Source organism: Sinocyclocheilus rhinocerous, unplaced genomic scaffold (assembly GCF_001515625.1).
Source record: "Sinocyclocheilus rhinocerous isolate Xijiao unplaced genomic scaffold, SAMN03320098_v1.1 scaffold568, whole genome shotgun sequence".
NCBI lineage: Eukaryota > Metazoa > Chordata > Actinopteri > Cypriniformes > Cyprinidae > Sinocyclocheilus > Sinocyclocheilus rhinocerous.
In genome coordinates this window covers 695,430-717,117 of record NW_015652173.1, presented here as the reverse complement: position 1 = coordinate 717,117, position 21,688 = coordinate 695,430, and the positions used below count along the sequence as shown (strand labels likewise).

General features: G+C 37.9%; 1 protein-coding gene across 1 annotated transcript in view; it reads right to left on the bottom strand.

Moving 5' to 3' along the window:
• Nucleotides 1–21,688, bottom strand: part of LOC107714005 (A-kinase anchor protein 13-like) — a 71,195-nt gene that overhangs the window by 32,798 nt on the left and 16,709 nt on the right. The window contains exons 2-4 of the mRNA XM_016519694.1: nucleotides 10,955–10,998; nucleotides 4,592–4,745; nucleotides 880–1,188 (exon numbers count right to left, since the gene is read on the bottom strand). Coding sequence (XP_016375180.1) covers nucleotides 880–1,188; nucleotides 4,592–4,745; nucleotides 10,955–10,987 — 496 coding nt within the window. The 5' untranslated portion in view covers nucleotides 10,988–10,998. The remainder of the gene's footprint in view (nucleotides 1–879; nucleotides 1,189–4,591; nucleotides 4,746–10,954; nucleotides 10,999–21,688) is intronic.

Below are 21,688 nucleotides of genomic sequence, written 5' to 3'. Positions count from 1 at the left end.
CTGCGTCAGACTGATGCTGGCTGGACAGGATTTACCGCGAGTTTTCAAAAGCACGATAATCAAATACGGTTTTGATGATAATTAAATTTTAAACGATAATACTAACCGTCAGGGAATTTTATCGTGATTTATCGTGAAACCGGTAATCGTTCCATCCCTACTTACAAAACACGCAAATTATGTAAAGGAAAAATGTATTCTTTCAACTAGCTGCCTCCTTGATGAAACAAAAAATAAAGTTTATTTTCCAAGCTCTCACTGGTTGCAAAAGCAGCTCAAGGCATAATAAGTAATCATTTACAAGACAAGTTCAAAGCGACACCAGCATAATTGTGCTGGCTTCTAAAACACATTCTTTTGCCAAATTTTAAGGCAAAAAGCCTTTGTGGAGAAAAGTCCCAGAATGCAATGATACGAGCTTGGTGAGAAAATTAAACCAGGATGGCGATAGAGTTGAGAAAATTGTTAATTATAAATGAACTTGTATTGCATACAGTGCTCAAAAGCACTGATAGAAATGAACTTTAAGTATGTTTTTAGCTTAGCAACATGCTAATGTCTGACTCTATAGAATACATTGAGAGTCTTTCATGCTAAAGCTTTATATTTTTTTCCAAAACAATCCCCAAAATACTTTTCATAACAGGATGCTGTCTACAGCCCACTATATTTTTTGTTTTAGTCCCAAGGTATACAAACCTGCTCCTGGAGGGCCACTGTCCTACACAGTTTAGCTCCAACCCTAATTAAACACACCTGAACCAAGGCAAGTGTCGCAGCTAAACTCTGCAGGACATTGGCCCTCCAGGAGCAGGTTTGGACATCCATGTTTTAGTCTAACAGTCTACTTTGAAAACCTCAAAAACAGAGCCTACTCACCAATTCCCAAGCCTGTGCAAGTGCCCGTGCCCAAGTCTATGCCTAGGACGCTCCAGCCTGCCGGTAGAGGCAGATGTCTAAGAGCAAGAGCCAGAGTATCATCCAACCTCTCACACTCCTTCAGGGGGATTTGACACTCGTCCAGAAGTAACGCTCCCTCGGTCTTCCCAGCCGCATTCACCAGGAACTGGGCCATGTCCAGGGCAAGGTCCTGCACGAACTGGAAGCATTCCTCAGCCACAGGTTCCACTGAGCCTCCGGGCCGGGCCTGGCACAGCATGACCCGCACAGTTTCACTGCGATCATGAGCTGTTATGAGACAAAAAACAAACATTGGACAGAAAGATATTATATTTTGTCATGCATTTGCGATTTTGCTGATGTCCACAAGATAACAAACTAATAAATACAAAATAAAAAATGTATAAATGAATAAATGGAAATATAAATGATAAATTAAATAATAAATATATATAATAAAAAAATTGAAAAATAATTATCATAAATAATCAGATACATTTTTTTTTATAAATGCAATAAATAAATAAAGCTTGGTATATTCCTTGGCACTAAATAGATAGCAACACAAACAATGTATTTATTTATTTGTAAATAATAAGATAAAAACGAAAATAAATAAATGAATAAATAAATAATTTAAATGCAAGTGATTTTGCTGATGTCCACAAGATAAATTAATAATTACAAATGTAAATAAATAAATAAAGCTTGGTATATTCCTTGGCACTAAATAGATAGCAACACAAACAATTTATTTATTTATTTGTAAATAATAAGATAAAAACGAAAATAAATAAATGAATAAATAAATAATTTAAATGCAAGTGATTTTGCTGATGTCCACAAGATAAATTAATAATTACAAATGTAAATAAATAAATAAAGCTTGGTATATTCCTTGGCACTAAATAGATAGCAACACAAACAATGTATTTATTTATTTGTAAATAATAAGATAAAAACGAAAATAAATAAATGAATAAATAAATAATTTAAATGCAAGTGATTTTGCTGATGTCCACAAGATAAACTAATAAATACAAATGTAAATAAATAAAGCTTGGTATATTCCTTGGGACCAAATAGATAGCAACAAATTTATTTATTTATTTATAAATAAGTAAATAAATAAATACAAAGCTTGGTATATTCCTTGGCACTAAATAGATGGCAACAAAATTTTTGTATTTAACTTTATGCATGCATGTATGTATGTATGATTGGAGAATCAGGGAACACTGAGAGTTGAATTTCAACTTGTTTTGCTAGCATGAGAACCACAGCTCAATGTACACTGCTAGATCACAATTCTGAGTATGAAGCTCTTTTAAAATGTAAAGTCAAAATATTTTGGTGCAGCTTGCAGACAATGAAAAATATTTATACCACCCACTAACATTTCCACAACGTTGTCAACTATAAATCAATTATGACTAAACTAACTAGCTATTTATCTCGTATCAAACAGGGAGGTCTCCTTTAAATCATCTTTAAACTGATTTAAAAAAAGAAAAGATCTTGCTTAATAATTTGGCAGCTACACATCAACAGACAAAAAGGAGACTAAGTGCCTATGATTGAGCGGAGAGGGATATAATTACTGAGAAATGTTCCTGCATTAACACTACTCATTTCCATTTCCAAGAGGGAAACAGCCGGAGACAGAGACGACATACTATAAAAACAACATTCATAAACAATTAGAACTTTACCATGAGGGCTATACCAGGAAGCCTGTGCTGTTTCACTACAGTTATGAGATGTCACTGCAACAACAAGTGTCACAAGGACAGAGTTGGTTAGTGAGCACCTTTTCTGTCAATGCAGAAAAACCCCCAATGTGTAGATCCACACGTCCACACTCACCAGCAGCACATTTGTTTGACCAAAACATCTCAGTGGGACATCCGTCTGGGTTCAAAGCATTTGAGCCATTTTTGCCGATAAAGGCCTCTTAGCAGCCAAACATTTGGAATTAACCAAAAGTATGGACCTCCAGCAGAGAGACAGAGGGTTGAAAGTGTACCCTTGCGGGCTGACAGCGGCGCACCTGAGGAGGACGATAGTAGGGCCATTCTTCATGCACTCTTAATGCATTGCTGAAAAGCTTTCAAGTGCTCAGCAAGAGTAGTGATTACAAAACCGGTGCCAAACGTCTGCGCTGGATTCCATAACACTGTATCTACTGTGATCCTCTGTGGAAGTGCTCGGGGGCTACAGTTGAAATGTATTTCTTTTTTGACTCTGAATACTGGCTAAATTGTGTTTTCGTTTTTATTTCTTTGTAAAACAAGATAAGATCGCAATGCTACCAGTTCCATGAAAAGAAAAAATGTCTCAATATAATGATGGGTTACAAGATAAATCTTCAGTTCATTACAGTAATGGATTGTGCCTGTTAATGGACGGTTGCTCAGGGTGTTCTAGTTGGTTGCTAGGGCATCACTAAGTGGCTGGTAGGATGTTCTAGGTTGTCGCTATGTAAATGCTTACTAGTTCTTACATATTGCTTAGGCCCCTCCATTCTTGTTTTTTGAAAATTAAATAAAATATATAAACAAACAAAAACATGAAACATAAATAAACCAATCAAACAAACAAATAAATGAAGCAAACAGAAACAAAAAGACAAACAAAAACAGAAAAAGAAAACCTCCCCTACTACCCTCGGTCAAATAAAATGAAATTAAATGAAAATTATTAAAATTAAAATTGCTTAGGTCATTCCTTTCTTTTTTGAAAATTGAATAAAATATACAAACAAACAAAAACATGAAAAATAAATAAAACAATCAAACTAACTAATAAATGAAGCAAACAAAAACAAAAAGACAAATAAAAACCCTCCCCTACAATCCCTTGGAAAAAAAATAAATAAATAAAACCATAATAAAAGAAAAGAAAAGAAAAGGAAAACTCCTACTAACCATGGGTTAGTATATACATATATCAGTAAAATAAAATAAAATAAAATAAAATAATAAAATAAAATATCAAACAAACTAAATAACCTTTATAAACCTTCCTCCACTAGCCCTCGGACAATATGTGGTCAAAACTATAAATATTACTCTTTTTCTATACTTAAGCCAATTATTAAAGTTCTGTTCAGCAAGTCATGTATTTTAATAAATAAATAAATAAATATAAAAACATAAATAAAAGAACAAATGACTAAATGACTAATTACTAACTAACTAAATAAATAAATAAATAAATATTATGCAGGACAAACAGAAACAGAAAAACAAACCCTCCCTCACTATCCCCAGACAAGTCTATTTTTGCACCAATAAAAAAAAATGTCCATTTGTTTGTAGACACTGGTTATATTTTCTTCCACCTCTTTCAACATATAACTACATTAAGCAAGAATGTGTCTGTTCATTAATAGCTACTCCTTGTCCATGAATCTTTAGAAACTGCACTGGAACATCTGAATCAGCTCAAGCATGTGCTCAGTGCAGTAATACCCTGTGGTAACCGGGACAATTTTGCGGGTGAATAATTGGGCAAAGCGACAACGTGCCAAGCAATGCCTGGACCAGGTCCGGCATGACTGGAATGTAAATGAGTCGATCTCCGCAGGTAATGAGCGTCTGGTTCCAGGAAGAAGCTAACAGTTATCAAGCACTGATAAAATACTGTACGCGGAATGTGTTGTGTGACCGTTGGGGTTTTAAATACTGACCTGGGCACACGGCTTGCAGCGTGACATGGCTGACTTTCAAAGTGCTGGAAACGTGCCTCTGGGTGGAGCCGGCGAATAGCAGGTAAAACTCTACATCCTCCTCATCCTCGACACACTCTTCCTCACAGAGCTGGACAGTCAACAGACACTCACCCTGAGCAAGAGAGAGAAAATAGATCATATAAAGCATTTAAAGAATTACTGCTTAAATATTTAATATCTGTCACTATTAGGCTGAAAACTAATCCATTTGCATTTTAAATTATGGTGGAAGTGAGACAATCAAGGACTAAGAAGTCCTTCTCGTGTTCTCTCGAAAGACTAAAAGAAGTACTGATAAAGTGTTTAATCGCCTGTGGGTGCAGAAAATTACACAACGCAAAGCATTAACTCCTATAAATCATCATTATAGGATCCTCAAACAACAGGGAGGCAACACCGGTCCATTAAGAGAGACACATTTCATTACAAAGAAAGCAGCGACAGAACGGAAGCCTATATACATATCAACAAATGCTGAAAGAAAAAAAAAAACAGTCATCAGCTTTTCCCCACCCTCATAATTATAGCTTTACTGTCATAAAGGTTCAACATGTGTCGAGGGTGGGTGTGTATGTGTGTGACAGCTTTTTACTCTTCACATACTTTAAATGTCACTTCTAATTTATGGTATTGACAACTACTATAATATATATTTTGAAAGAATTGTGGATATGTTATTAAGTCCTGTTTTTGGCTGGAAGGTGAACAGACAAAGCAAAGCAAAACAAACAAACACCAAAAACAAAACAACAAACCACAACAACAAAAAACATACAAAACAAAAACAAATAAACACAAAAATAAATGTAAAAATAAATAATAAACAATTTCTAAGAGCCTTTCTATTTAATTAAATTATAGTTTTCACCAAAATGTTTATTTACAAATAACATAAATTATACTATTTGATGTTACATTCAAAAAGGATAGATATAGATATGTGTAGCCTCACACCAAGTAGCAACAATCAAACAAGCCTAGAATATAACTCCCAGTTTGTCTGTACAAGCAATTTATAATACTGTCACCTGACACTTGACACCAGCAACAAATCGCCAGGCGTGACAAGAACAAAGTCTACCCTCCGTCTTAGATATCATCACTTATTTATAGGATGCTTGTGAATGAGAATGAGACTATTAGTGAGAGTGAGAGAGAAGGAAGTACCATAAGATAAAAAAAAATAAACGAGAAAGAGTGGCTTGACATAAGTTTGACAGGGCTGTCTAAGCAGAAGGAATGTTTATACTATCTAAAACCAAAGTAAGAAGCTAGCATTCCCACACTGCATTTACCTAGCTACAATGCTAGGCCACAAAGTTTTGTCTGACACACAGGGCCTTCAGAGTGTGACGCAAGCAGTGGGACAACCTAGCGAGAGATGTTTTCATTGGCCAGGCTGCAAAAGCCACATGGTGCCCTTGCCAAATGCCAGTCAGCTGCTTTTTTTGGCTGACGATGATCACAGCCGCGGAGTGATTCGGAGACAAGACTGAATCCTCATAGTGAGATTAACTCCTGTGCACTCAAGGTCTGGAGAAAAATCTCAGCTGATATTTCTATAGTTAAGGTACACAGTAATATTAAATTCTGATGTGCTGGCATTCAACAGTGGACCAATTTTATTATTTAACATTAATTTATTCCGTAAATTAAAGTTTGAATGCTTTATTAAAGTACTAAAATAATAATATTAATTATTTAAATAGGATTTCATGCAACAAAAGCAACAACAATAATAATAATAGTTAACAGTTAATTATAATATAAATAATATTAATAATAATTATTATTATTATTGTTATTTTATTAACAGAAAGTAAAACTAATTTAGTTTAATATTCTGGTTTTATTACTCTTGCTGTTTTTATTATTCTTTTGACAAATACCTATAAATAAAATAATAAACAAAAAAATAAAACAAAAAATAAACAACTAATTCAATTTCATTCACTGGGGTCATTATTATTATTATTATTATTATTATTACTACGACAAGTAAAAAATACAAATAAAAACCCATAATTTAATATTCTGAGGTTTTTATTATTATTATTATTGTTGTTGCTGTTGTTGTTTCAAAATAAATAAATAAATAAATATCCTGGGGTTAATGTTATTATTATTATCTACTGCTACTATTTTTTACTGTTTTTATTATTTTAACAATTAATACAAATTTTAATAATTAAATAAAATATAAATTAAAAAAAAAACACTTGAGTTGTTAAAGGAATAGTTCACCCAAAAATGAAAATTCTGTCATTAATTACTTACCCTCATGTCATTCGAAGCCCATAAGTCTTTCGTTCATCTTTGGAACACAAATTAAGATATTTTTGATCAAATCCGAGAGCTTTCTGACCATGCACAGTGCAAAGATTTTTTTATTTATTTTTTAATCAAAAATCATTTGTGTTCCGAAGATGAAGAAAGGTCTTTAAATTTAAAATTTGAATTTAAATTTTTGGGTAAACTATCCTTTTTAAAGTGAAAGACAAACTACGACGAACAAAAATATTGCCAACAAAAATAACCTTAGGCTCTAAACTTAAATTACCAACATTCTGCACTTGTTAACACACACCCAATGTCCTATTCTTGATGCTACGGTGACAACTACAGAAGCAGGTGAAGGTGTAAAAGCAAGGCTAGAAATTAAGGCCACAAATTACATCACAAGAAAGTTTGTTTCCTAGTCGGTTGAATCCCTGGGTGTGGGAAGGGCTTTTTATGGCCAGGTCATATGACCAACTTGCATGAGAAGCAGTTATGGTGACCCTTTGATCTAAGCGACATGCATAAAGTTTAGGAATCTGACTGCTACGTCCCAAGGCTAACCAAGCCCACACTTTATTGATGACGCATACATAGGCCTCTAGAAATGTGTTACTGATGGAAGCTATCTTTATATTAGAAGCCAGAAACATTCTTTGGTTGTAAATATATTTTATTTTTACTGCTAACATGCACAAGTCAGTCATGGGCCACTTTTAGACTACAGCGGCCCAATATGGATAGCAGGTGCCCGGACCAGGAAAAGTGCCAAAGGCCCGGGCATAACAAATTTGTTTATGCCATAAACAAATGAAACAAAGACCACCCTGGTGACTGGTGTCAACTGTGGTGTCAACTGTGTCCATAAGACATGGGGATTCAGATTCATTGATACCGGTCTTTGTGTTTATTGGGTCACTTTGTTTTATAAACAAACAGGATTTTGGTTTTCAGGATTCAAGGTTGATTTTTCAATCCATCAAATCATCAATGCTGCATACAGGCCTGGAGATATTTTAAGGCCGATGTGTGTTAATCCTTGGTAGATTTTCTAAGCAAAAGATCTAAAATACCCAGAATCCAATTTATCGTCCTCAGAATCTTTTGGCTTAGCTGAATATAGGATCCATCTTTTCAGGAAGCATTTTTGGCACCTGAAGCGGGCTCATGGGGGTTCTCGAAGTACTGTTGATACTTTGGTTGTTCGTTGGTCTATTTCAGGATCTCGCAAGTCAATGTGCCAAAGGAGGAGTGCCTGGCCTTTTTGCCCTGTGCTTAAAACAACACTCGGTAAGCTGCCTCGTCTGAGAGAACTGTGGGAGTGAGAGACCACTGTGCATCTTTTAGCTACTTGCATTTAGCTCAAATTTAGCAGAACAAGTTTAGACCAAGGCTCAGTGCAAAAGCAAACTTCAAAGTGCAGCTTACGTTTCCATGACATGTCTTTGCTTCTTCAGAAACCCAAAACCGCCATTCCTCTGTTTATAATTAGGAGAGCAAATTAGCCCGCGTCATGTGTTGAACAGAGGGCGCTCCTTCATATTAGCTTCTACAACAACCATGAAAGTACTGAGTCTCTACACCTGCTAAGTCATAATCCAAAAGTTCTGACCTTCCTCAAGCCACCATTATTAAAAACAGAGCATTTCTGAAAAAAAACTGCTATAAAATGAGGATAGCTTTTGTTTGTTTTTGTAGCCATCATGTAGTTAAAACTTAAAAACTAAAGATGGTACAAGATGGCGCCGCAGACGGCAACCTCTGTGTTTGGCTCTCCAGTTTTGTTTTTCTGACTTCTGAAATTGAACTTGAAATGAATCTAGCTTATGTTTGTTTTTGCAGCTGTCATGTAGCTAAAATTTAGAAACCTAAAACTGAACTAGAAAATTAATCTAGCTTTTGTTTGTTTTTGCCACTGTCATGTAGCTAAAACTTAGAAAATTACCCCAAAAAAACTACAAAAATGTATCTAGCTTTTGTTTGTTTCTGTAGCTGCCATTTAGCTAAAATGTAGAAACTTACCAATAAAAATGAAGTTGAAAATGAATCTATCTTTTGTTTTGTTTTTTGTAGATGTCATGTAGCCAAAACTTAGAAACTTACTACAAAATGAGGCTAGCTAAAAAGTAGCGCTTCAACCAGAGCAAACCACTGTACATGCTAGTTAGCACCAAAAGAACTACAACAGATGCTGCGATTAGAATTTCTAGAGTTCATGAGGGGTGAAATTCAAATGTGTCGAGTCTTGTTAGGAGTATGATATCCGCTTTACAATATACACTTTTTCAATTTGACATCATTTCCAAGCTTAAAATGTACATTAAAATATGAAAAGAAACTGAGGACATTTGTGACTTCTGTGAGTTCATCAAGACATCCTGAGAATAAACAGTACAATGCCTCATCAAGCCAGCCACCTGCAACTGCTAAACATGGAAAAACCACACGTGCAGCTTTAACCACACACATGCTAATACACACGAACACAGCAAATGCACTGAGCCACAGCTGTGTGCTTCATTTATGATGAATCATAGCAGCATCTGTGACATGCTTCATAGTTCATGACAAAGGACGTATAACTGTACCATTATACCTCAAATTACATATTTTATATCATCTTTTTCTGGTAGAAAAAATTAAGATGGTCCTCTTCATGGGGTCTGGGCAACACTTTATTTTAAGGTCCAATTCTTTCAAATTTAGCTATTGGGTAGGATTAGGGATGTAGAATATGGTCATTCAGAATATGTGCTTTATAAGCACTAATAAACAGCCAATATGTTAATAATATGCATGCTAATAAGCAACTAGTTAATAGTGAGAATTGGTCCCTATGCTAAAGTGTTACCGAGGTCTGCAGGCAGGGTTAAAAATTTACACTCATCAGTCACCAAATGAGAAAAATAAAGGCTTGTTAATAAAAATCATCACTTGACTGGAACTTATGTCAGTTCAAACAAAATTTTAAAAAATATGGCAATTCATAAATATTTATAGAAGAATTAGCAGGTATGCCAGAAACTAAATTTTATACCCTGTGTGTCTGTTTAATTGCATCACTGAACAAGATCACCAGTCAACAAAGTCACATCCATGGCAGAATGTTGACATTACCATGGACGCACAAAAACCAGAGTAAGCTACATGGCCTGATTTGTTCAAGTAGTGCGGTTTATTTAGAACTGTTCCGGTCCTCACCGTTGATTTGAAAGTACTGTGGTGTCTTCAGTTAGACATCCTGCTGACATGTGGGCTTCTTATGCCTCAAAGGGGTCATATGATGTTGCTAAAAAGAACATTATTTTGTGTATTTGGTGTAATGAAATGTGTTCATGCGGTTTAAGGTTAAAAAAACACATTATTTTCCACATACTGTACATTATTGTTTCTCCTCTATGCCCCGCCTTTCTGAAACGCGTCGATTTTTGACATGGCTGCAGCGTCAACAATACTACAGTGAGAATAAAAGTTATGCCTTCTTTCTTTGCGTGAACATTTGGGCGGCGTTATGCAAATCTTCCCACATCGTGACGTAGACATGTGGGGGCGTGTTAGAATGAGCCATTTTAGGTAGGCGTGGTTGCCTCTTAACTTTTATATAGAATATCTCTTTGGATTTGAGACTTTAGTCTTTGCAACTTTACAGATGTTCTTTATGCACAAAGCGCTTGTAACACTTCAAAGAGGAAGGAAAAATTTAAATCACATCATATGACCCCTTTAAGCAAGTCTAATTAAAAGGGTCAGCACCAAACAAAAGAAAAACATAATTACCCAGCACCTTTCCCCCTGACCGAAGACTAGAACACGCTGATTCAGCCTAACATGAAGAATTTGAGCAGGCCTTGGCGCAAGATTTCATTAGAAGTTTCCATCAACTAGGGATAGGTCAGGATGGTCAACTAGTTGCCCAAAAACCAAGGTTGACTACTTCACATACATCTTTTTAGAAGTAATTTATTAAAGACACAACCTCTCAAAGATGCTTAGCATGCTAACTGAATGAAACAAATAAACATAAAAAAATTATGCAATACTTACATATAATGGGGCTTGCTGTGGATTCAGTTTCATGGCACTGGCCACTGCGGAAAAGAAAAAGTGAGAGAGTTAGAAACATGACATTTCTGAAAATCCAGAATGTTCAGTTACAGCTCACTCTTATTTTTATTTTTATTTTTTTTCATTTCACTGATCATGTACAAGTACAAACTAGCCTCTGAGCAACAGGCCGCACGACGCAAATCAGCTGGGGCTTTTAACAGACAAAACTGTGACCCTAATAACTATTAGTAGCACATTAGCTTGCCTACATTCATAATGGTCACCCCTTCCGGGTCCTTCCATTAAAAACCTTCAGTAAAAAATTTAACTGCAGCTAATAAATAACAGGAAATCCATTATTTGCATCTGTTTTCAGGACTCAACAATAGAGATAGCCTGAGGTGTTCACTGATCACGTACATGTGTCTTTAATGCCTAGCAAATTAAAATAATTTAAAAAAAATTTTTGTGGTATACTGCACGATGTTGTGGAATTGTGAGGATTTATATGTTGCAATGGTTTTGTTATTTAGCTGAATAACAGATGAGAATTTACTGCAATTGCAAGAAAGACCAATGATTAGAAGTATCGGTTAGAATGGGTTGAACATGATAACAGGATGTTATCATTTTCAATAAAGAAAATCAGAGAGGAGTTTCTTCCTCATTCCATCCATTTTCCTCCACACAAACATATTCTAGTAGAAACAGAGGCCACACAGAGGCCCAGAGAATATGCCACTTGGTGGAATCTTGCACATTGCCCACCTGCAAGCTGCAAGAGGGTGTAACGCTTCACCCAGGCATGAGAGGCAAAACCACAGCTCTTAACCCACAACACACTGCAAACTCAACCACTACCACAGAGATTCAGACAACACCCAAATCTCAGCTGATTCAAGAAAAAAACATTAGGCAACACAGTAAGACAAACCATCTCTTTTAATGTGATTGCTAGGAGCAGCCCCTAATACAGAGGGTTGGGAAACAAGTGACATTGGAGTGTTAACACCACCTCCGCCTTCTGTTCACTAAGGATGATAAACCGCCCCCAGCTATTGTTCCGTTATCTGCCCCGGGTGAGGTATTAGCCTTTAGGAGGTCCTTGTGGTTATCTGAGGCCCCACTCCTAACCTGAACACACAGGAACAACACATACACACACTCGCAACACACAGACATTTACAAGCACACACTGCCTTACATGCTTGTGACTAAAGTGTGTTCCTTCTAACCTTCTAAAGTTGAGCTGCAATAGATTTCAATGGAGTTTTATGCTAATATGTTGCTAAAGTAACAATGCGGTACTGTTAGCATAACAATTCCTGTCATACAAAGTAAAATTGTCAATTTTACACAAAACTTTTTAGTATTAAATGAAATTAATATTTCATTTTTCTGTTTAAGCCACCATCTTATATTCAATTTTGCATTAAGTTGAGCTCATCACAATGCGTTCTGAGACTACATTTTTTGTGAAGGATACATGCAATGCTGTCTAAAACAGAAATAAAATGACATATCCTAGCACAATTAAAGTTGCCTACCTTGTTGAACAACCTTCATGTCGGAAATGTGGCTATGATGCCTTAAAATATGGTCTCTGTAAGCTCACTAGGTTTTGGAACAGAGCACAGAATTTCAGTTCTCTTTAAAAAGCAGAAATCTGACTGAAACCCACTAACAGAATAAGAGTACTGTTTTTGAGGAAGTTTTAAAGATTACAACATAACAGCATCTTTATGTAACTTTAATTGTTGAGGCAATCTCAGAATGGACTTCAATATCCAACATGGCGGACAAGTTGAATAAGCATATCTAACTTATATCTGCGAAGTACCAAAAACAGTTCCATCAAACTTAAAGTATTGCTCAATATTTCTTTTAACTATAGTTCATATTATTTAGGTATTAGCTTAGCAACATGCTAACTTCAGTATTGATTGAAACGCCACTCGATATTTGCATAGTCTCTGTTTTAGTGCTCGAATAAGAGTCATTAGCTTAGCAACTCAGTCTGGAATCAACTGAGTATTAGTCAAATGTCTTCTGCGCTTTACGAGGAGACCATGCAAGTGCTACACACAAGTGTAGCTTAGCAACATGCTAACTTCAGTATTGATTGAAACGCCACTCGATATTTGCATAGTCTCTGTTTTAGTGCTCGAATAAGAGTCATTAGCTTAGCAACTCAGTCTGGAATCAACTGAGTATTAGTCAAATGTCTTCTGCGCTTTACGAGAAGACCATGCAAGTGCTACACACAAGTGAGTGTTAACTCAGTCAGTATGCAGTATGCAGACAGTAGACAGTGAGGTGGCTTACTAGGTTTTGGAAGAGAGCTTAGGTGTTATAAACTGGACAACTGACTAATCTCTTCTATTCTGCTAATACGATGCCAGGCTACTTTACTTGAACCCCTCTAGGGCTCCTGTGCCGGCGGAATTCCCAGAATACCTTTCCCCTCCCTATTCTGCAGGAAGAGATCAGACATCCCACCTGCTGCTTTTTCCACTCATGCTGATTCACCAAGTACCCCTGCCCCAATTCCAACACCAACCATTTAGCCAGCTGATCCACTTCTCAACTAATCAGCTAGATCTACGGTGGAGAGAGAGAGGTGATGACCCATCCTAAGCCAGATGGCACTGCGGATGCTAAGAACCTGGCTAAGCGTCAACCAGACAGATCAGAGAACATGGCAGTCATGGAGGGGGCATGCTGTTACAAAGATTGACATGAAGTGGTCGGGCATGCATAAAACCTGAAATTAGCTTTGATATGAGGCCTCCTGGATGGACCTACTGAGCCAGCACACTGCAGAGTCAGCAAGCCAGTGGTTACCCTCAACAGATTAATGTCTACAGGCTAGAGAGAAGGCTGTAGTTCGTGTGCCTTTCCCTGCGTTCTGGCACCCCTGAAACTCAAGCACCAAGGGCTTTTTTGAGAACCCATAAACCCCTACAAAAGCCCCACTATTCTACACATGCGAGACAGGCGGTAACAGACAGGAAGTAGGAATCTAAAACAAGGACAACATATTGACAGCAAGTCAGGGGTGGGCGGCAGGGTGGGGACAGGGCTGGACATTATGAGAGGGGTCACAGCCTCTTACTTCAGGCCAGTTCTCTTGTTCTTTTAGCTGAATAAAAGGGCTACTGTTGAAGCTCAACAGGATGGGGTACAGGGATAATCAGCTGGTCCTAATTATAACCACTGATTTCATCCTCTTGAGCTAAGCCCACTCACTATATCTAACACAATAGATGCACACAAGACTAAACACACAAGATGCACACAAGACTAAACGCTACACTTAAAAAAAAATATGTAAAAAGGTGGTCTCAGATATTAATTTCCCTTACACCAAAACTATCAAAAAGATATAGAAAATAGGGAGTAATTTGCAAGTAGACACCAAAACCAACATAATATATTTCTTTGGTACCACAAAGTGCAAACTGTTGAAGCATTACTAAAGCGATATTTTTGCCAAATCTGATCTATGAGAAAAGTTGTACCTTAATCCAAGGTAAGATGCCACATACTATTGATCACCAAAGTAGATAAGAGACAGAAAACCATAAAGGGATAGTTCACTCAAAAATTAAAATTGTCATTAATTACTCACCCTCATGTCGTTCCAAACCCGTAAGACCTTCGTTGATCTTCAGAACACAAATTAAGATGTTTTTGATCAAATCTGAGAGCTCTCAGACCCTGCATAGACAGCAACGCAACTGTAATGATCCCAGGTCCAGAAACGTAGTAAGGACATCGGTAAAACAGTCCATGTGACATCAGTGGCTCAACTTCAGTTTTGTGAAGCTACGGGAATACTTTCTGAGCGCAAAGAAAACAAAAATAAATTTTTTTTCAACAATTCTTATCCCCCGAGTTACGTCTTCAGCCATTTTAGAGAGTATCAATGCATACGCACGCTTTCCCCTAAGCGTAAACAACACTGATTACGCAGATTACGTTCATGCGCGCGCTTTCTCCCCCAAACGTAAACGACGCTGATTACATTGATTATGCTCTTGGGTACTCTTCAAAATGGCGGAAGGCATAACTCGATTAAAGTTGAGCCACTGATGTCACATGGACTGTTTTACCGATGTCCTCACTACATTTCTGGACCTGGGAATATTACAGTTGCGTTGCTGTCTATGCAGGGTCTGAGAGCTCTCACATTTCATCAAAAATATCTTAATTTGTGTTCCGCAGATGAACGAAGGTCTTACGGGTTTGGAACGACATGAGGGTGAGTAATTAATAACAGAATTTTCATTTTGGGGTGATCTAACCCTATAAGGAGAGAGAGGAAGAATGAGACCCAGACATGACAACAGCTCAGTGCATCCAAAGCAAAGTTGAAGTCTTGATCTTGTGGTCTTGAGTCCTCTTAAGACCATGTGGGGAGAAGAACTGTGAAATAAATTGTTATTTTTGTTTTCTTTGCGTTCAAAAAGTATTCCCGTAGCTTCTCAAAACTGAAGATGAGCCACTGATGTCACATGGACTGTTTTACCGATGTCCTCACTACATTTCTGGACCTGGGAATATTACAGTTGCGTTGCTGTCTATGCAGGGTCTGAGAGCTCTCACATTTCATCAAAAATATCTTAATTTGTGTTCCGAAGATGAACGAAGGTCTTACGGGTTTGGAACGACATGAGGGTGAGTAATTAATAACAGAATTTTCATTTTGGGGTGATCTAACCCTATAAGGAGAGAGAGGAAGAATGAGACCCAGACATGACAACAGCTCAGTGCATCCAAAGCAAAGTTGAAGTCTTGATCTTGTGGTCTTGAGTCCTCTTAAGACCATGTAAACGTGGCATTGGTATGGGCCTAGTTCTTGGCTTAGGACAGGAGTGTCCAAACCTGTTTAGTTTAGCTCCATTCCTAATTAAACACCTGAACTAGCTAATCAAGGTCTTCAGACTCTCTAGAAACTGCCAGGCAAGAAAGTTGGAGCTGGTTGGAGTTAAAATATTGCAGGACATTGGACCTCCAGGAGCAGGATTAGACACCCCTGGCTTAGGGTCTCAACAAGACCACAGTCAACTGACACTCAACCACTGTGCAAAGTTCCTCTGTGTTTCAAATAAATGTTGCAATAAAGTATTTTCTCTATTAAAATTGATTAAAACGGAAGACTGGTTATTGGACTCATAACTCTAGATCTCGGAAATGGGGTTTAGATCTGTGTTAAAATGCAATTAAATGCCCTGCAGAAATTCTTTAGGTTATGAAAACCTTACAAACATCACTAAAGGTCTTCTTAACTTGCTGCTTAGAGGGTTTGGGACTCTCAGTCTGGGTCTTGCAGGGTCTGGTCTTGATTCCCACTCTGGTCCAAAGCTTGAGTCAACAATTAGGCCATGGCCCAAACCAGAACCAGTTTGACTGTTAAGAGGAATTATGCTCGTCTTGAAATGTGTACATCTGAAGGAGGACAGTGTTTACCCTTCAAATTATTGGGTTTCATAAGCACCTTTGATCTTAGTAACTTCAAGATCAAAGGTGCATATGAAACCAAATAACTTGAAGGTAAATGATGGAAGGTCCAGACCCAGTGCTGTGAGTCTTGTCAAGACCCAGACACATAGATCAAGACCTCTCCTACACACAATAGCTCCTAAACATCTTTGTGGTACCAGAATGGAGGTAGACATGGGCGACTATTCTTGCTCATATATCACAATTCAAAAAGCAAGCATCTTTAGTTATGCAAGCTATATTTTTGTAAACATCATAATTACATCTTGTATTTTTGGATTTGAGTGCTGCCATAAGAGAAGAGGAACTGCAAGGAAACACTACTCAGTAAAAGCTAGCTCAAATACAGTTTAGAGTAGAAAATGTTGGTGCACAAATTATGTACATTTGAGTGGGAATGTTGATGGGGAAGCACAAGGTTCATTGGCTTAGAGACCACAGTCGTTCTAAGCTGGAATCATGGTCGGCATTTGTTTTATGAGCAGCAGTGAAAATGTGGTTTTGTCGTTTGTCGACACGGAGGAAACGACAGCATTCCCAAACAAAGGGTCATCAAGTTCAAACCAAGAGAGGGGGCAATGTTCTGAGTCACTGCTTTGCTGCAGCAAAGCAAAGTCACAGTGGGAGATGAGATCAGGTCCATGTGATTATATGTAAAAAGGCCTGATAAAACAAACCAAAGTCAACAATCACATGTTGAATATGAATAATGGCAGCACCACACGCATGAAGACCACAAAGACAACTAAAATAAAGCATATGAAAAAACTGTGCCAAGACAACATATCTCCTCTTTTTAACAAATGCACTCTTGGCACATTAACAAGACAATGAAAAACTGTACAGCTAGTGCATTGCTACACACAGCAAGTGTATATCTCAGTTTGGTTCTCTGAGTCCCTCTTACACTCAAAATTTCACATCAACAAATATAAACTTGCATATCAGTTCACCTCTGGTTTGTCCTTGTATGCTCTAAGGGGCATGAGAAATTAAATTTCCTCTGTTAGGCCCCAGTAGGAGCCAAGTTGGCCTCAGCCGGCAGCCAGGGCCAGACACCTGTTTGTTTAGTCTGAGTCAACACCGCCCGGCCTCTCAGAATCCTGTGTCCCCTTCACCTAATAGCTATAGGCTTTCAAAAGTCTAAATAAAACACTGTATTCAGCTGCAGAATTCAATCAATATCACTGAAAATAACAGGTTTGCACATTTGTTATGGAATGTCAAGCAAGCAGTGTTTTTTTCTATCACTTCTCTATAATTCTATAATTCTTAACTAAATATTATCCAGAGTGGCAGAGAAAATCAATACAGCTTAAATACATTCATTTCCTGAATGATTCGGTCACGAAAGACAATAAGGAAATAGCATATAGACAGCCACAACAAAAGGTTCTTCCTGGTCTATCTGTGCTATGATAAGCATAGACGTCTGGAAGCAAGTGATAGGTTTCAATAGGATTACAGGATAAGGCGATTTAGCCAGCGTCTCATTCATCACGTCTAGTTAACGTCAACGCCTAAAGTGTGAAACATAGGGCAAATATGGGTTGTTTCCATTTCTGTCGATTTTTACCTCCACAGAACCTGCAGGAGCCACTCAACTCAGTGGCTATGTTCAGAATAGCACACTACCATACCATTCCTACAGGACTTTATGGCAGGGGTATCCAATCCTGCTCCTGAAGGGCAAACTTCCTGCAGAGTTTAGCTCAAACACACCTGCCTGGAAGTTTCTAGTAATCCTGAACACCTTGATTAAGCTGGGCTCACACTACAGGAGTTTTAAAATCCTAACCGATTATGAAATCTGGTTGCAGCACACACATAAGGAGAATCTTTGCAGATTATCTTCTCTCAAATCTTAAACATGCACACACTACAAGATTTGAACATCATGGCGCATCACACACTACAAGATATTATTACGATTATCATGCCAGACGAAGCACCTCACGTGATCGCCTCGTGACCAGGGGCGTGTCTACGTGGTGGGATTCTCGGGAGGGGGAAATCGGGGCTAAATCGGGGCTAAATCGGGCTAAAAATCCTGTAGTGTGAGCCAGGCTTTAATATCAAACAGGTTTGATATGATCGGGGCGGGTCCGATTTGTGTGCGAGCAGATCGGGAGGTGCAAGATTCGATCTGTGAACGCATCACATTACCAGATAATCCGCGCCGAACATCGGGAGCGATCGAGGGGCTCCACAAGATTTTTGCTCCGATTCTCGGGAGGGGGAAATCGGGGCTAAATCAGGCTAAAAATCCTGTAGTGTGAGCCAGGCTTTACACCTGGTCATTTCATGCGTTTTCGCTAATCGGATATCTATCTGATTTGTTAAAACGTTTCCATTTACACTTGGCCACATTACTTTCAGTTTCATTCGCGGCAGTTTGTGCGTTGGCTTGCTGAAGAGATGCTCAGCTACTCGTCCGCGGCAATGCGTGTTGCATTAGCGCAGTCATATCTGACTATAATGTCATATAGCCTATAACACGCTCTCACACGCTTATTATTTTAACATTTTGGGAGGAGTAAAATTTACATATGTGGTTTCAACAACCAGATGCATTTACACTTGTCCAGTTTCGTCTGGAATGCGGCCCAGACCACCTCCTGAAGCGGTTTGAGCGATCGGATTTATATCCGTCTCGAATGCGTTTCGGAGGGCATTTACACCTGGTCTTTTCACGATCGGATAGCTATCTGATAAAAAAAAACGCATGAAGTGACCAGGTGTAAACAGGCCCTGTAAGTACGGCAAGTATGCTGCATGTGCACAGTACTGGCTTTGGTCATTTTCATGTAAGAAAACACTCAATACGTTTGCACATTTTGAAAAATAAAATCACAAATTTACAAGGAAGTGTGCTATTGAATAAAATGTTAACTGCATAATGCATACAGTTTAAATGGCATTTAAAAAAAGTAGTGGCCTGTATTCAATATATAATACTCAGTATGCAGTAAGCCAGCACTTAATTCTGAACATAGCCAAGGGTTTTCATTTGAATGGCTACAACAGGCACAGAGAACTAGCAGTTTAAATGTGCATGCCAGAGTCATGCTGGAGGAATGCATGAACAATCCGCACACCAGGGCCTTGCGTTAATTTGCGGGAGCTTGGCGAAATGGCAGGGGCGTCACTCTCAAGGCCTGTGGAAGATGCCAGAGTAGTACCGCATTTGTGTTGAAGGGTTGAGAGGGCCCTCTTGCCCCTGTGACATGAACAGGATGTAGCATGTGTTGCTCTCCCTGTGGAACATCCCCTTGGGAAATTTGGATAGGCTTTGTAGTGCAAACAAGTCAAGCTTTTCTCCATACAGAGAGAAAGACACAACCCACAGAAAATAACATGAACTAACCATCTGACTTGCGTATTGAAAGAAATATGGTTTATGTAACCTTTAACTTTTCCAATAAGATCTTCACTCCAGAGGCATCATGAAAAAAAATCACCATAATGTTTTATAATAAAAAGGCTGATGAAACTCATGCGTTGCCATAGTAAAGCCTTGTATCAACCATTACAAATACTTATGGTGGTGAAGCTAAAGTAACTCTAACCCCTATTTAAGAGGATATTTAGTCTTTGCAGAACACACCGCAACACAGAGCACACATAGTGCCAAGAGAGCGACTACTTCAGGGTTTGATGTCGCTGTTTACCAAGCTCATGGTGGACAGTATTATCAAACAAGCATAAAAATAAGGCTTTAAGTAGATGGATTTACAGTACTATGAACCAGGCATGACTTCTAAAAATGCAGAAATGCCTTGTTGCTATTTCAAGCAAGAAACAATAAGAAAAATAGCACTGCTTTTTTTTAGGATATTTATTAGTAACTATCAACAAATGAAAACATGTTAATGTTCCGAGCTCTGCACTTACATTTTTCAGTAAAAAGTAATAGAAAGTGTGGGCACAAAATGACAAAATTAAACATTACAAACTAAAATTACAAACATTACAAAACTAAAATGTGTTTAAATTGAATAGGGAGTTACTAGCTCTGATTATTTTGGTAGATTAAAAAACATGCTACTTTATGTAATGAACCTTTAGATGAATATTATGTAATATATTATATAACAATTTTATAATTCACATTATAAAATCGCACATCCCACAGCAGACAGTTGTCGTACAGCCGAAGTCTCCATGCCAACGAACAAACAAAACCAGCTCATGCATATCAGTGAGAGTGAGACTGGCCGCAAACTAACACCACACTTCTGTGTAACTAGAGAATGAGACGTTCCCAAGAATTAGCGAAACACTGGCCAGTCCGAAGGGAAAATATTATGGTTTCCAGCAAAGATTTCCAACAAACACAACTGCTGACAACGATAGATAAGAGCAGAATGAATACAAAATAAAAGCTTTTGAAAATGACAACATATTTCAGATTCTGTCAGAGGTTATGCAAGGCCTCTCAGGTTTAGTTAAAACAAAAGATCACCGGCTTCGGCGTGTGTGGACAAAATCGGGGGAGGAGGATTTTCATGGAGTTTGAAGTTTAACTGGTGGATTGTTTTACGGCCCCCCTGCATGGGTCAGTGCAAGAGCGACTGGCCTCCCACTAAACACACCAAAGAGACGAGATGGAAATCAGGCTGTCAAAATGGTGAACTGACAACTGGAGGACTGTGGCCGTGTTGAGATGGTAAATCTTTTTTCTGCAAAACTAGAGAGATTTGCATTTGTTACTACAAAAAGTTTACTGCAGGACTCCAAAAAATAGCTAGTTGACAAAATATTTTGGAAAAGTTTACGTCCTGTGGTGTAACTTGACTTCATCTAAAACTATTTTAAATAACATTTTGCCATTTTTTTATTATTATTATGCACACTCTCATATTTATATTTATTTGCCACATTACAGAACTAATGCAAAAAGGGGAATGAATTGGCTCTTTAATATAAAGTTAACCAATTAATAGTATTTAGTAGGGCTGCACGATAAATCGCATGTGATATTTAACGTGCATCTTGTCAGTAAAGCCGGTTCAGTAATCAGCGGTAAATCTCCATCACGTGCGGGCTTTCACATGGAGCAGGATTTACTACACAGAGCCGTTGTTCACTGACAAGCTGCGCAAAACATGCGCAAAATATGATCGTGGTTTTGCGCAGCTTGTCAGTGAACAACGGCTCTGTGTAGTAAATCCTGCTCCATGTGAAAGCCCGCACGTGATGGAGATTTACCGCTGATTACTGAAC